The 16,323-nt window shown below is 40.0% G+C and overlaps 1 protein-coding gene across 2 annotated transcripts in view; it reads left to right on the top strand.

Annotated features, from left to right (window-relative positions):
- Positions 1-16,323, top strand: part of LOC122553857 (cytosolic phospholipase A2 zeta-like) — a 115,759-nt gene that overhangs the window by 13,315 nt on the left and 86,121 nt on the right. Inside the window, exons 3-5 of one of the 2 annotated variants that reach the window (XM_043698296.1) lie at positions 1,592-1,728; positions 7,173-7,295; positions 9,298-9,338. In XM_043698296.1, the coding sequence (XP_043554231.1) occupies positions 1,592-1,728; positions 7,173-7,295; positions 9,298-9,338 (301 nt within the window). Of the gene's footprint in view, positions 1-1,591; positions 1,729-7,172; positions 7,296-9,297; positions 9,339-13,451; positions 13,512-16,323 lie in introns of those variants that run through there. The other variant, XM_043698297.1, reaches the window with a different exon arrangement.

A 16,323-nucleotide genomic window follows, 5' to 3' on the forward strand; every position in this document is an offset into this window, starting at 1 on the left:
CATTGTTTTTACCTGGAAAACTATCAAATCAAAGGTAGAGGAGAAAGTGGGATTGCAGGTCAGTGATGTGCTGATTGTTACCACAATATAAAAGGGACTGTCAATATGCGTGAATGTCATATTGAACCAAGAAATCATAAGTGTGGGAAATTCAAAAATAGAACAAGCGTAAAAGCTTTGTGTCCTAATGCAGGAAGTACTTGGAATAAGATACATCAACTGTGAATGTGTAAATTGGAGTAAATAAATATGATCTCATTGGCATTAAGGAGATAAAAACTGGGAACTTAACATTGAGGGATATTTGATTTTTTTGGAAGGACTGGAGGGATAGCTGATGAAATAAACACAGCTGTGAGAGATGATCGAGGCTCACAGGATGTCGAGTTCACTTGGGCAGCGGTCGAAAACAGCAAGGAAAGGAAGACATTGATGGAAATGTAGTGTACAGACCCCCAAACATTAGCCACTCTGAGAGAGGCTGTAAATCAACAAATAAGAATAGGAGGATGTAAAAAGGATAGAGCAGTAATTATGGATGACTTAGATCTTCATATTGCTTGTGTTAATCAAATTTAAAAGGGTAACTATGGCAACTGGTTCATAGGTAGAGATAGTTCTAAGAAAGAGTCTCCTAAACAGTGGCATGGCAAAAATATATCCCAGAGAGGAGGAAAGATTGAGAGAAGCATAAGCCAGCCATGGCTAACCAATGAAGTTAAGGAAATTATTAAATTGAAAGCAAAAGCATATAAAGAGGAAAAAGTCAGTGATTGCTCAGAAGTCTGAGATAAATTCAGAATCCAGCAAAAGAGGAATAAAAAGATAATAAAGACAGAAAATAAACTATTAAGGCAATCTAGCAAGGAAAATAAAAGCTGACAATAAGAGCTTCTTTGAATATATCAGATAGAAGAGACAGGTCAAGGTGAATATAGGACTCTTACAAAATGAACTTGAGACAGTTATGAGGGATAAGGAAATGGTAGAGGAGTTTAACAGATATTTTGCATCACAGTAATACTAAACAATATGGGATAGGAATTAATTAACATCTGTTTCTCTCTCTCTCTCTCTCTCTTTCTGTCTTGCTCTGTCGTTATCTATCTTTCTTTCTTTGTCTCTCTCTCTCTTACTCCTCCTCTCTCTCCCCACCCCACCCCCCACCCCCAATCTCTGGCCCTCTCTCTCTCTCTATTTTCAAAGGAGCCCATCTTGTAGTTGGTACACACTGCTGCCACTGTGTGTGTGGCCAGCAATAAATGTTTAAGGTGGTGCTTGTGTTTTGAAATATAATCAGAACAATTGTTATACTAGCATAATAATATGCTTTTCTGTACCTATTTATAGAAATGAAAAGGCATGTGGTGTTCTCAGTGCGACAAGGTCCTCCTAAAAAGGATCAAACAAGATTTTGTTTGATACATTTGAGTAATAAGTTAAGACTCCTGATATTTTTTAATAGTGCTGAACTAATTTTAATATGCAGGAGTAGCAGGGACCAAGGCTGTCTGCCTATTCTATTGTGCAATAACATGCCTGAACATGCATTGAAATGGCTTTTGATTGTTTCAAATTTGATTGTTCCCAGTACGTGCAGCAGACTGTTATGTTTCTTTGCACCTCCCTACGGCATCTGCAGTTGATTACAGAACAAAAACCATACCCAATACCAATAATCCTGAGTGGAATGAAACCTTCACATACAGGCTACAGAGTATGGTGAAGGTAAGCCAGGCTTGATAAAAGAAGGCAATGTATAATGGTATGAAACAATGAGTTCTCATCTAAGTGTTACAAGAACTATCCTGCAGATTGGAAAAGGGACGCCCTGTTGTATTGCTGATTTCAAAGCTGCTAAATTTAGAATGGTTTTATGGAAGAAATTAACATCATTCTATTGTATTTTGAGTTACTGAAATGTCATATTGCATAATTGTGGAAGGGAGGCGGATGCAAAGCCATATTGGGTCACATTGGGAAGGATATACAGGGAACGGTTTATAAAGACCATATTGCGTCAAAGTGGGAAGGGTATACAGAGCCCATGTTGGGTTACACTGGGAAAGGTTTACAGAGCCCATGTTGGGTAACATTGGGAGAAGTATGCAGAGACCATATTTGATCACTTTGGGGGTGGAGGGCATTGGATCATATTTTTCAGGGGGTTGTGATGCACGGAGCTCATTTGTGTCATGTTTGGAGGAGTGGGTGGCACTGCCCATACTAGGTCATGGTGAGTATAAAGACCATATTGTGTTACAGGTAAGTAAATCCCATATTATGTAAGGTTGAAGAAGGTGTACAGAGTTATGTTAGGGGTGGATATGCAGATTTCATATTGTTATGTTGGACAAGGTGTGCAGAGTTCTGCTATGTGCAAAATCTGTATTTTGTCACTGTGGGAAAGTATGTGCATAACCGTATTGTGCTATGTTGAGAAAATGCAGCAACCAAGCTATGTCACATTGAAAGTGGTGAAAAGGTGTAGAGGAACAAATGTTCAAGGCATTTAGAGGTTCAAGAATTTCAGAATATCTGTGGTAGACTAGGATCATAATAGTCTAAAGAGCAGAGTCCTAGATGGTCCTTGGGTGATTTTCTACTGCAATGTGGTTCTAGTCCACTGAGAAAGATGGTACTGCTTGACCTTGTCCATGAGCATATGGTGGACTATTTGAATCAGATGTTGGTAGGGTAAAATTTGCAGGCGTAAATAATCATAGCTAACCTGAATCTAATGATACTATAGAGAAGGATAAGGAAAAATCCAGAGTAATGATAGTTCACTGTGGTAAGAATGGACCTGACTAGATAAATTTAACATGAAGGTTGGTAGAAAGTGTAAAACTGTAAGTGAACAATGGATGACCTTTAAAGAAAGGTGTGTTCAGGTGGAGTTAAGGCAGTGATAAAGGGGAAAACTAAGACATGCAAGGCAAGAGAAATAGTGATAAAAAGGAAGAAATGTCCTTATGATAGGTGTTGGGTGGATAATAAATTGAGAAATAGGCTGAATATAGAAAGGTTCAGAGAGAAATTGAAAAAAAATGAAAGGCTTTTAAAGCCAACATAAAAGACAATCAGAAGTCTTCTGTAGGCATTGAACTAGTAAGAAAAATATAGTCAATTAGCAGCCAGAAAGGGAATTTAGATATGGAGACAGAGATACTCTTGAGTTTGTAAATAAATATTTGTATCTGTCTTTGCCAAGGATGTGGAGGTACAGTGCCAGGTCATGGTGAAAGAGGAGGTAATTTAGATGCTGAAATGTTCAAAATTGATGAGCTATTTGATAAGGCTACCTGTCCTTAAAGCACCAGGATTGGATGAGATTCAAAGATATTGAAGGAAGTGAAAGTGGGAATTGTGGAGGTACTAGTTGTCCTTGCATGCAGGGTTGGTGTCACAACACTGGTGATTGCAAATGTTATACCCCATTCAAGAATTACAGGCAGTTTTAGATTAGATTAGATTCCCTACAGTGTGGAAATAGGCCCTTCAGCCCAACAAGTCCACACCGACCCTCCTAAGAGTAACCCACCCAGACCCATTTCCCTCTAACTAATGTGCCTAACACTATGGGCAATTTAGCATGGCCAATTCACCTGACCTGCACATCTTTGGACTGTGGAACGAAAACAGAGCACCCGGAGGAAACCCACGCAGACACGGAGAATGTGCAAACTCCACACAGACAGTCACCCGAGGCAGGAATCGAACCCCCACCTCTCCTCCTCCCACCTCCCTCTCTCTCTCCCTCTATACCTCTGTTACCTCCCTCTCCCTCTCTCTCTCTCTCTCTCTCTCGTCTCTCTCGCTCTCGTCCCTCTGTCTCGCTCTCTCTCTCGTGTTCTCTCCCCACACCCTCTTTTTGATGATGGCAATACTGTTTTTGTGCTGCATATAATTCCGGAAGCTATTTGTCAGATATGAGAAGTCACAGGTTTGAGAAATGAAATGAACAAGTAGCAAAGTGTATGAAGTTAGCTGAGTTACAGGGACTGAAGAGAAATAGTTAGTGGATGTTTTTCAGACTTGAGGAAGATATCTGTTGGAGTTCATCAACTATTAGACTGACTATTCCTGATGGATATTAGTGATCGAGACCTTAGCGTTTCAAAATTTTCAAATGATACAAAACCTGGGGGCATTCTGTGAGGATGGTGTCGAATCTCAAAAACGTTTATGTATATCAGGGGAATGAGCAGAATAGTGGCAGATGAAATTAAATGCATTGAAATGTGAAGTTATTCATTTTGGTAGATTAAAACAGAGAAATCATGAAATAAAGAATAAAATTCTAGAGAGTGTGTAGGGGTAGATATGCATGCATACACATCATTGAAAGTTGCAGGATTGGTTGAGAGTATGGTTATTAAAGCATATAGCACCTGAAGTTCAATTAATAGAGCATAAACAACAAAATCATATTACACTTGTGTACAACAATATTTCATTTAGTTGTGAGTACCATATTTAAGAAGGGTTTGAAAGCATTAGAATGAATGCAGGGAAAATTCATAAGAATGTTTCCAGGGAAAAGGAACCTTAGTTATGAAGATAGACTTGAGAAATTAGGACTGTTTTTCTTGTAGGAATGAAGGTTGAGAAGTGATTTGATAGTATTCAAAATCGTAGTCGATGGTTAGAGTAGGTGGGAAAAGCTGTCCCCATTGATGGAAGGGTTAAGAACACCAGGACGTACATTGAAGGTACAGGCCAAAAAAAATGAGGACATGAGGAATTCTTCATAAAATTAGTGGTTAGGGTTTGGAATGCACTACATGAGAATAGCTAGAAGCAGGTTCAGTTGAGGCATTTAAGAAAGTAGTAGATCATTATTTGAAAAGGAAGACAATGCAGGGCTACAGTGCCAAAGTGGAAGTGGCATGTGGTGATTTACTCTTTAGGAGAGCCAGCAGAGACATGGTGGACTGAATGATCTCCTTTTCTGTAATCATTCTGTAATTGTCTATGATTCTGGATAATGCATTGTTCATTTGGTGTTACATGAGGAAGGGTGGGAAGAGCCCATATTGTAGGCAAAAGTGAGGACCGCAGATGCTGGAAACCAGAGTTTAGATCAGAGTGGTGCTAGAAAAGCACAGCAGGTCAGGCAGCATCCAAGGAGCAGGAAAATCAACATTTTGGGCAAAAGCCCTTCTTCAGGAATTCTCGATGAAGGACTTTTGCCCGAAACGTTGATCTTCCTGCTCTTTGGATGCTGCCTGACCTGCTGTGCTTTTTCAGCATCACTCTGATCAGAGCCCATATTGTATCCCACTGGATGTAGTGCTCAATGCACATAATGTGTCACGATGGAAATAGCCCAAAGCCCAAATTTTTTTGCAATGGGAAATCTTGTGCAGCACTCATATATTTTGTCACATTTACACTTACTGATAGAGATTGTTTTGGATAGTGTCACACACTGTTTTACTATTTAGTTTAATTGGAGACTGATAAGTTTCCTTAGAAGTTCCTTTAGACAGCCATAAGTTTCCTTAGACTCATAGAGATGTACAGCATGGAAACAGACCCTTAGGTCCAACACGTTCATGCCAACTAGGTATCCTAAATGAATCTATTCCCATTTGCCAGCATTTGGCCCATCTGGACCCTTCCTATTCATGCACCCATCCAGATTCCTTTTTAAATGTTGCAGTTGTACCAGCCTCCACTTCTTCTCTGGCAGTTCAATCCATACACACATCACCCCTGTGTGAAAATGTTGCCCCATAAGTCCCTTTTAAATCTTTCTCTTCTCGCCTTAAACCTATGCCTTCTAGTTTTGGACTCCCCTACCCTGAAAAAAACACCTTGACTATTCACCATATCTATGTCGCTCATGATTTTATGAATCTCTATAAACTTAACCTTCAGCCTCTGATGTTTTATGGACAATAGCCTCAGCCTATTCAGTCCCTCCCTCTACCTCAAATCTTCCAACACTAGCAACAGCCTTGTAAATCTTGTCTGAACCCTTTCAAGTTTCACAACATCTCTAGCAAGGAGACCAGAATTGAACACAGTATTCCAAAAGAGGCCTGACCAATATCCTAGGAGACAGTGAAGCCTGCAGATGCTGGAGATCAGAGTTGAGAGTGTGTTGCTGGAAAAGCACAGCAAGTCAGGCAGCATCTGAGGATCAAGAAAATCGACGTATCAGGCCAGAACCGTTCATCAGGAATATGAACGGCTCCGGCCTGGAACGTTGATTTTCCTGCTCCTCGGATGCTGCCTGACCAATGTCCTATACAGCCACAACATGTCCTCCCAACTCCTATACTCAATGCACTGACCAATAAAGGCAAGCATACCAAATGCTGCCTTCACTATCCTATCTACATGCAACTCCACTTTCAAGGAACTATGAACCTGCACTCCAAGGTCTATTTGTTTGGCACCACTTCCCAGGACCTTACCATTAAGTCTTTAACTCCTACCATGATTTGCTCTACCAAAACGTAGCATTTCACATTTATCAAGATTAAACTCTAAATACCACTCCTCGGTGCATCTGGTAGAGGTCCTGTTGTATTCTGAGGCAACCTTCTTCTCTGTCCACTACACTACCAATTTTGGTGTCATCTGTAAATTTACTAACCATGCCTCCTATATTCATATCCAAATCATTGACATCAATGACAAAAAGCAGAGGACCCAGCACCTATCTCTATGGTATACCACCATTCATGGGCCTGCTGTCTGAAAAGCAACCTTACACCACTACCCTCTGTCTCTTATCTTCTAAGTTAAAAATCACACAACACCAGGTTATAGTCCAACAGGTGTATTTGGAAGTACAAGCTTTCGGAGCACTGCAGTGCTCCTTCGCTAGCTGACCCCAGTCCAACTGGTACCTTCACATCTTCCAGCAAATTTTGTATCCAAGTGACTAGTTCTCCCTGTATTACATGTGATCTAACCTTGTTAACCAGTCTACCGTGCAGACCGTGGTCCAATGTGTTGCTGAAGTCTATATAGACAACATCCACTGCTCTGTCTTCACCAATGCTTTTCATCACTTCTTCAAAAAATTCACTAGTTAGTGAGATATAATTTCCCTTCCTTAACAAGATATTGTTGCCTGATGATCTTGTATTGTGCAGTGTTTTGTTATGATGTATTTTCTGTTCTGTTTGAGAGATTTTCCTTGTTTTATTTAGCATGTACTGGAGCTCTCCCTCTATGATGCCAATGTTAAAGGGACAAAACATCTATCGACCGTAGCCATTGATATTGGAAAAATTGAACATGGTAGCGATTTGAAGACTACTGTAGACCTGAAGGTGAAGTATCTGTTTTGCTGTGATAGAATTATGTCCCGCACATGTCCCTTTTTCTCTACATATTAAGGGAAAGTAGTGTGTGCTGTAAATGTTTTTAAAAGGAACACAGCCAACAGAGTTTATGTTTATAAAAGGGGAACCCAGCTTGTCATAGGACTGTATTATGACAGAAGATTGCCTATGCAACTACAATAGCTACACTTCAAAAGTAAGGTTCTGAAATACTGTGAGGACATGTAAGGTCTGTGCAAATGCACATTGCTTCTCACTTGAGACTTGTTCTGATAATCATATTATGCCAGAACTCAGGAAAGAAATAGCAATTACTCCCATTTCCTGGTTTGTGGGCCTTCTTTCAAGCACTGATTTTCTTTTGCCATAATACCACACAGACTAGGACCAGGAGTAGACCATTTGGTCCATCAAGGCTGCTTCACCATTGAGTAGGATCATGGCTGATCCAACATTGCTAATATCCATTTGCCTGTGTTTTCCCTGTAACCCTTGAATCTCTGCTTGATCAAGAATCTACATATCTCACCCTTAAATATACACAATGACTCTGCCCCCACAGCTGTCTGAGAGTCACCAAAGACTCTCAACTGCCTGAGAGAAGACATTCCTCCTCATCTCAATTTTAAATTAGGCCCTTTTATTCCAAGACTATGTCATCAAGTCTTAGACTCACCCACAAGGGAAAACACCTTCCCAGCATTTTGCGTGTCAAACCCCTTTAGAAACTGATATCTTTCAATGAGATCACCCTTCAATTCTTCTTGGCTACAGTGAGTAATATTCCAACTATTTAGCCTTTGTTCATAAGACAATCCTTCCACATCAGGAATCATCCTCTGAACTGCCTCCAATTAAATAATGTCTTCTCTTAAATAAACTGCTCACAGTACTCCAGATGTAGTCTCACCAGCAGCTTGTACGGTTGCAAAGTGAACAACTTTGCATTTTCTCATATACTTTATGTGCCAGCGTTTTGTCCATTTACTTAACCTTCAATATATCTCTGTATGTTTCCCTGTTCAACTATCAAGGTTGTAATATAGCTAGGGGTAGAAGGAGTCAAAAGTGGGCAATCCTCACACAACTTTTGAATGATCATGAGTTAGGTGCCACAGGATCTTCGTACCATGACTTGATCTTTATCAAAATGATTTTATGTTAATGAGTATTTATTAATGCTCAATACACTGTTGACTTGATCATTGCTTTTCAAACCATGAAATGGAATTTCACCTTTCGTCTAGTTAATGTCACCCCACACACTAAGTTTCCAGCTCTGGTGAGTTGTTGGCCTTGGATGGGCAGTATTGTGGATTTACGAGAATGATATCTGAATTCCAATGATTAAATTGCAAAGATGAGTTTCGTAAGATAGGGTTATATTTCCTGGAATATAAAAGTTGGAGCATAGGTAAATGCGCAGCTGTGAGTAACTAAATACTGTAGTCTATTCCTGTTTCCTGCGTTCCTCATTTACATTTTTCTCGATCATGATTACTGAGGCCAGTCCTAGTGCTGGTATTCAAGAAATGTCTTTTAAAAGTGATTAGATTAGATTAGATTACAGTGTGGAAACAGGCCCTTCGGCCCAACAAGTCCACATCGACCCGCCGAAGCGAAACCCACCCATACCCCTACATTTACCCCTTACCTAACACTACGGGCAATTTAGTATGGCCAATTCACCTGACCCTGCACTTCTTTGGATGGTGGGAGGAAACCGGAGCACCCGGAGGAAACCCACGCAGACACGGGGAGAACGTGCAAACTCCACACAGTCAGTCGCCTGAGGCGGGAATTGAACCCGGGTCTCTGGCGCTGTGAGGCAGCAGTGCTAACCACTGTGCCACCGTGCCGCCCAAAGTAGTATGAAGTCAAAGACAATCTGATTGCTAGATTTCCCTGCATCTCAGCTCAATGCACCATTAAAAACTGAAAGCAATAAATGAGCAATGGAATCTCATTACATTTAATCTGTTCCTTTTAGGATGACGAACAACTGGAAGTGGAGTTTCATTTGGCAAAATCGTGAGTGTTGAAATTATGGTGTATCAGGATTTTGAGGATAGGAAAGATGTCTTTCAATAGTATTGTCATTTTTGTAACCACTTCTTTTCAAAGCCTTTTGCTGTGGGTACCAACATTCAGCCATGTGATTTTTAACAAGCGGCTGATTATTTTGAACAGAGTAAGTTATAGACTGACTGGTTTATGCACTAGTTCAACTTTTGCCATCTTCTATATCTATATATTTGAGAAATTGCACAGGTATCATTTTCACAAAAGAGGACAAATCATATCAGACCTATTATCACCTTATCAAACCTCTTCTAATTACTAGCATAGTGGTAGAAGTATCATTGAGCGATGCATAGCCTGCTTACTGATGCTCAGATCAGATTTCACCAAAGCCACTGGACCACCAACTTGTCACAGACTTGATCTTGATATGAGTGCAGGAGCTGACGCCAGCTGTACAAGTAAGCAGCAAAGCACTGTATACAGCACCCAGGAACCTGCTATACTGAGGTAAACAAGAGTCAGGAGAAAGCCCTGAAACTAAACTCAACCAAGTCAAAGTCATTCGTTACTCTAATGTTACAAAGCATAATCGTTGATCTGAGGCTTGGAAGAGTTTTAGAAATTTACAAAAGGTGACCAAAAATAAAAAAAACAGAAGAAATAGAGTCTGAGAGTAAACCAGCTAGGAATACAAAATCAGCTTGTAATAGCCTTTATGAATTTATGAAAAGAGACATAATGAGAGTACATGTTGGTCTCTTAGAAACAGGCGAAGAAAAGTTTTTCATGGAAAATGATGTAGTAGTAAAGATGCTGGACAAATATTTTGCACGTACCTCCATTATATGAGGACATAAATTATATACCAGAAATAGCAAATGGCCAAAGGGGCTGTTCCTTAATAGTAAACAGAAGATAACTAATAGAAAAAAAGTATGAGAGGAAACTTAAGAGACTAAGTTCCCAAATATTCAAGATATGGTGTTGTACAACCTAGGGTTCTAAATGGGGTAGTTGCAGAGTTACTGGTTAAGATCTTTCAGTATTCCCTAATGTAACAGTGCTTCAGGAAAGAGGGGAGATAGAAAATAGTGAACTGAAGGTAGTTAACGTGACTTGTGTTATCAGGAAACCAGAAATCATTACTAAGAAAGACTTAACAATACACTTAGACAATCATGTTATGATCAGAAAGAGTCTTATTGTTTTGTGAAAGTAATTTCAATTTTGAGAAATGTGTGCATGGACGTCATTGGGTACATTTGAGCCAGTAGATGTCATTGAATTATTACAGCATAGGAGAAAGCTATTTAGCCCATTATGTCTGCATTGGCTTTCCAAATGAGCAGTTCAATCACTGGTATTCTGTTGCATTTTTCCATAACCTTGCACATTCTTCCTTTTCAGTTAATTTCCTTTTGAAAACTTGAGTTGAACTTGTCTCTGTTGCAGTCTCAGGCAATCCACACATTAACCGCTCACTGAATGAAAGTGTTTTCCTCATCTCACCTTTACTATTGCCAATTACTTTCAATATGAGCCATCTCACTTTTGATCCTTTCACAAGTGAGAAGTTTCTTCCTATCTACTATATTAAGATGCCTCATGATTTTGAATACCTCTAATAAATCTCTTTTCAGTCTTTTCTTGAAGAAAATATGTAATATGCTTTGACTGCCAAAGGACATTTAAATAAGTTACCACACAATGGTTTAGTGTATAAGTCAGGGCTGATGGATTTGAGTGATGTACAAATATGGTGTAAGGATGAGTTAACGAACAAGAAGCAGAGAGTAGGAATAAATGGGCATTTTCATTTGGCAGACTGTAACTAATGAAGTATCGTAAGAGTTGGTGCTGAGCCCTTATAATTAAATTACTTAGACAGAGTTGAGTGTAATTGATTCAGATTTGTTAATGGTATAAAGCTAACTAGGGACACAAGCCATGAGAAGGACTTGGAGATTGCAGTGAATGGATAACAATATGGAGTATAATGTGGAGAGTTGTGAGATTTGTTAGTAAGAATAGAAAAGCAGAATAATTTTTTAACGGATGGGAAATTTTTAAATTAAGATGTTTAGAGAAACTTTGGTGTGCAAGTACCAAAAGATAATGCTCATCTATCTCTCTGACTATGAATGGCTCTAGCATTGTGGAGTTTCACAAACTTCCTAAGGGGTTATTGTTGATCAGAGGCTTAACTGAATAAACCTCATCACTACTGTGGCTACAGAAGTGGGACAGACTGAGTATTGTGCAGTTGTTTCTTCTGGATCATATTATGTCACCACACCTGTCTCTCTAGAGTATTCTGATAGATAGTTGATTTCCTCATTATATAAAGATGTTAACAAGCAAGATTAGCAAATTATAAACATTTGACACAATCTAAAGATTATGCTTTAAATTTGAATATCATTTCCACCTTTCAACAGCTGATCTCTTTTTCAACTATACCCAACAACGATCTCTACATCAGATTTCTGCTGCATTCCCTTTTACCATTGCTTAAACATAGCCATAGTAAATATTTGATAAATCAGAATTAACAATATTGTAATTATTACAATATCCAAATTGATCTTTATCTGTGGATGTATATTCATATGACAATTAAAGCCACACAGGGCCTTCCTCAGTGGCAGAGATAAGATGATGGCGTACTACGGCTATTGTTTTCTTCTCATCCTGGGAGAGAGGTTCCCCTGGGAGAGAGGTTCCCACTGTTAAGTTATTGATGTGATTTGATTTATTACTGTCATGTGTACTGAGATACAGCAAGAAGTGTTATCTTTAGTACTTTACAGGCATAATGTACTACACAAATGCATCAGGGTAACATAACAGAGTGCAGGGTACAGTTACAGCTGCAGAGAGAGATGAACATTTATGAGATCCATTCAAAAGTTTGATCGGGAAGAAGCTGTTCTTGAATCTGTTTGTATGTGTATTCAAACTGTTATATCTTCTGCCCAATGGAAGAAGGTATGAGAGTATAACTGGAGTGGGAGGTGTCTTTGATTATGTTGGCGGCTTACTCAATGCAGTGAGAAGCATAGATAAAGTCAGTGGATGAGGCTGGTTTGCATGATGGACCGGGCTGTGTTTAAAGCTCTCTGTAGTTTCTTCAGTCTTGGAAAGAGCAGTTGCCATACCATGCTGGGATGCTTCCTGTGGTGATTAGATTACTTACAGTGTGGAAACAGGCCCTTCGGCCCAACAAGTCCACACCCACCCGCCGAAGCGTAACCCACCCAGATCCATTCTCCTACATCTACCCCTTCACCTAACACTACGGGCAATTTAGCATGGCCAATTCGCCTAACCTGCACATTTTTTGAATTGTGGGAGGAAACCGGAGCACCCGGAGGAAACCCACGCCAACACGGGGAGAATATGCAAACTCCACACAGTCAGTCGCCTGAGGCGGGAATCGAACCCGGGTCTCTGGCGCTGTGGTGCATCTGTAAATGTTTGTAAGTGTCATTATGCACGTGCCAAATTTTCTTAGCCTTCTGAGGAAGTAAGGGCGTCATTGTGCTTTCCTGACTGCTTGTGAGTGGACCAGCACAGACTATTGGTGTTTGTCACTCCCAGGAAGTTGATGCTCTCAACCATTTCACCTCAGCACCATAGATGCAGACAGGGGCATTCTCTCCACTCTTCTTCAGTAGGGAGTGGATCTCCCTGTTCATACATGGTTTCCAGTTGGGGAATGTTCGAATTAACTTTTTCGGCACACAATCATCTACACACTAATGAAGTCTGTAACAGTAACGACATACTCATTTAGGTTGGCCACTGAGTTCTTGAATATGGACCAGTCCACTGACTAAGCAGTCCCATTGACACCTTTCTGTTTCCTCAGACTAACACTGTACTACTTTCTGTATTGGCTCCTCACGCTTCAGTTTCTGCTTATAAGTTAGGAGGAGGAGCGCAGTTTTGTGGTTTGATTTTTTTTGTTGCCTATCACATGCTAATTCCCACACCTTCAACGGAAAATATGTTGCTTTACGTTTGCCTTCTACATTTGATTATAATCTTTTATGTAAATCATAAGATACCGTCACCACTTTCATGTCAGTTAATTTTCACTTTCTCTGCCACAAACAGGTAGAGGCTTACTAGGGTTCTCAACCATAACAATCATCATCTTCCCATGTTTATTCATCTGTAAGTATCAGATAGCAGCTGTTCTTATCTACAGTTCTTTAATGGATCTGATTCTTCCCCTTTGATGTGACTCAAACGTATCTTAACGTTCCCTAATTTAGATCTTTTCTGAGTCAACATTTTCTTTTTCAATCTAACACGTGTTTCCTCATAATTCAAAATATTTCACCACTATTCCATGAAGATCATCTTCCAGGTTCATTTTTTGAATCTCCTGTTGGAATTACTCTAATTTTGTTTTTCAAACATTTTCAATTGATTGACATGCGAATACCAACCCAGTTTCTTAGTATTATTACAAAGGGAAGGTCGACACCCCTCTGATAGTTAAAACTGAAACACCCAGAGAAGCTCCCCCCTCACCTCGTAATCTGATAAAAGAAGTGTGAAAAGTGGTCTAACTTACCTCTTATACCTGATCTGTTATAAAGGAATGATTAAATCAAATGGAATCCTTTCACCCACTCTAATTAACAAGTAACAATTTATTTATCTGACTCCAACAGTGAACAAATTAACAGAATTATTAACAAACCAAACAATCCCTCTCTAACCACCTATTCCTGAATAAAACAATATTCTATCCGTATACTGTTCCAATAACAAGTGTACAACTTATATAAAGTAATAAGAAAATAATGAATTAAAACTTAGTCTCTGAAAGTTCACACAGAATGTGTCTTCTAGAATGTTCCTCTCTCCAGCCTTTCTCCTGCTGATCTCAAGTCACAAATGCCTTTCTTCTGTTGATCCTGCTGTCAGGGATGTTTTATCTGTGAATTCTTCTGTTAGGACCTTTAGCTAGAACTGACGTGGTATGTTTTATAGGTAGATGGTGCTTTTTTTTTAAGAGAGCGCGAAAATTTCTTTTAAGAGCCCAGTATTTATTTCTCAGATTGCGTGTTTGGGATGGCACTTGGCTCTCCCCTCTCTGAGCAACTGCCCCCATCTTTGTATCCCCTTTGACACATCAAATTCTTACAATGTGATTGGTTTCACCACCATGAGTTTTAAATTCAATTGACTTTGATTGCTGAATGCTTGGTTTAAATTATTTGGCTGAGCCCAGCTTGTTGCCAAAACATTAAAACAAGACCGCTGTTTTGTCTGCCAGCTGTAAGGCCTTTTGATACACTTGTTTCAGCTTTGGGGCTCTCTGTACTTTGGGGCTTGCAAACTTCTAGGCACAGTCTCTCAAAGGGATCATGCACAGTGTTTCAATTCAAGAGTATTCTAACAAACTTTGTAACAGTATCTACCATCATTTTGTTTACTGAGGTTTTGTCCACTATAACTATTTGGCCCAGCATATTTTCAGGACAAAAAGATCAAGCTTGACTTATTGTCCCACATTTAATTATGCTTGTTTCGCCTCGCCATCAGTTTGTCCAGCGTCCATTCATTAATCTAGTATGCCTATATTCTCTTTTTTCAGCACACTGATCTGCACTGTTTTGAGCACATATCAAACAGTTTTCCACATCATGTTTCACGTCCTTTGTTCTGTTTACTATAGCCTTCACTCCCTGATGTCCTTGCACATCATGGCACTGATAAATTATTTGATTTCTATCATGTTTTGGAACCATTCATTTACCTCCTTCATTATCAGTCTTTTGTCAGTCTGGTACCTCAGTTGGGCATTCTCCTTTCACAGTCTCTGTCAGCATTGGATCCACTGACTGAGCTTCCACCAAGTCCTCAACCTTAATTTGTGAGATGGCTGCAGTATCTATTTAGCCTGTCTTTTCCCCTAGGTGTCTTCCCTTGTATAAAAGTGGATAAGTGGATTGTACATAGTTGCAGTCCTCGCTCCTTCCTTTGCTAATTCATCCAATCTTCTGTTTCCCTTTATTTTTCGCAATGGGCCTTGATTTTCTTATGCCATATTTTTCACATTTTTCCTTTCTGCTTCAATTACTCTGTTTGCCAGTGGTGCAGATGAAAGAGGATTTCCATCTGGTGAGGCAAAACCTTTTGCTTTCCCAAGGGGTAAAAATTCTGTCTGACTGTTGCATACTGTCAGAATGCATGTTTAATGGTGGTAAATATCGATCAGGCTGGGAATGCAGCTGTTGGCAGTTCTGCTGCCTTTGCACTTGGAGGGTAATTTTAAAACAGTATCTTCCACTGTATGTCCTTGTTAGTTCTCTATATGAATTCTTCATCCCATTAGACTGATGTCCTCCACTGTCGGGGATTGTGAACAAAACTTTTCAACACTTTTTTCTTATTTTGTCTCTGGTTGTTTTGATCCAAAAGGTCCTATAAGTGCTTTTGATGTCATCACCTGGCATTCACATGGTTCTCTGTGGTTGTCAAGGTTTGCAGTAGAATGAGTAATAGATTTAGTCTTCAGGGCAGCACAGTGGCTCAGTGGTTAGCACTGTAGCCTCACAGCGCCAGGGACCTGGGTTCAATTCCAGCCTTGGGCGACTGCCTGAATTGAGTTTGCACGTTCTTCCCATGCCTGCGTGGGTTTCCTTTGGATGTTCCGGTTTCCTACCCCAATCCAAAGATATGCAGGTCAAGTGGGTTGGCCATGCTAAATTGCACATTGTGTTAGGTGCATTAGTCAGAGGGAATTAGGTCTGAGTGGGTTACTCTCCGGAGGGTCAATGTGGACTTGTTGGGCCAAATGACCTGTCCTGAAAATGTGTTGCTGGAAAGGCGCAGCAGGTCAGGCAGCAACAAAGGAGCAGGAGAATCGATGTTTCAGGCATGAGCCCTTCTTCAGGAATGAGGAAAGTGTGCCAAGCAGGCTAAGATAAAAGGTAGGGAGGAGGGACTTGGGGGAGGGGCATTGGTAATG

This window comes from Chiloscyllium plagiosum, chromosome 10 (assembly GCF_004010195.1).
Source record: "Chiloscyllium plagiosum isolate BGI_BamShark_2017 chromosome 10, ASM401019v2, whole genome shotgun sequence".
In the NCBI taxonomy this organism is placed as follows: Eukaryota; Metazoa; Chordata; class Chondrichthyes; order Orectolobiformes; family Hemiscylliidae; genus Chiloscyllium; species Chiloscyllium plagiosum.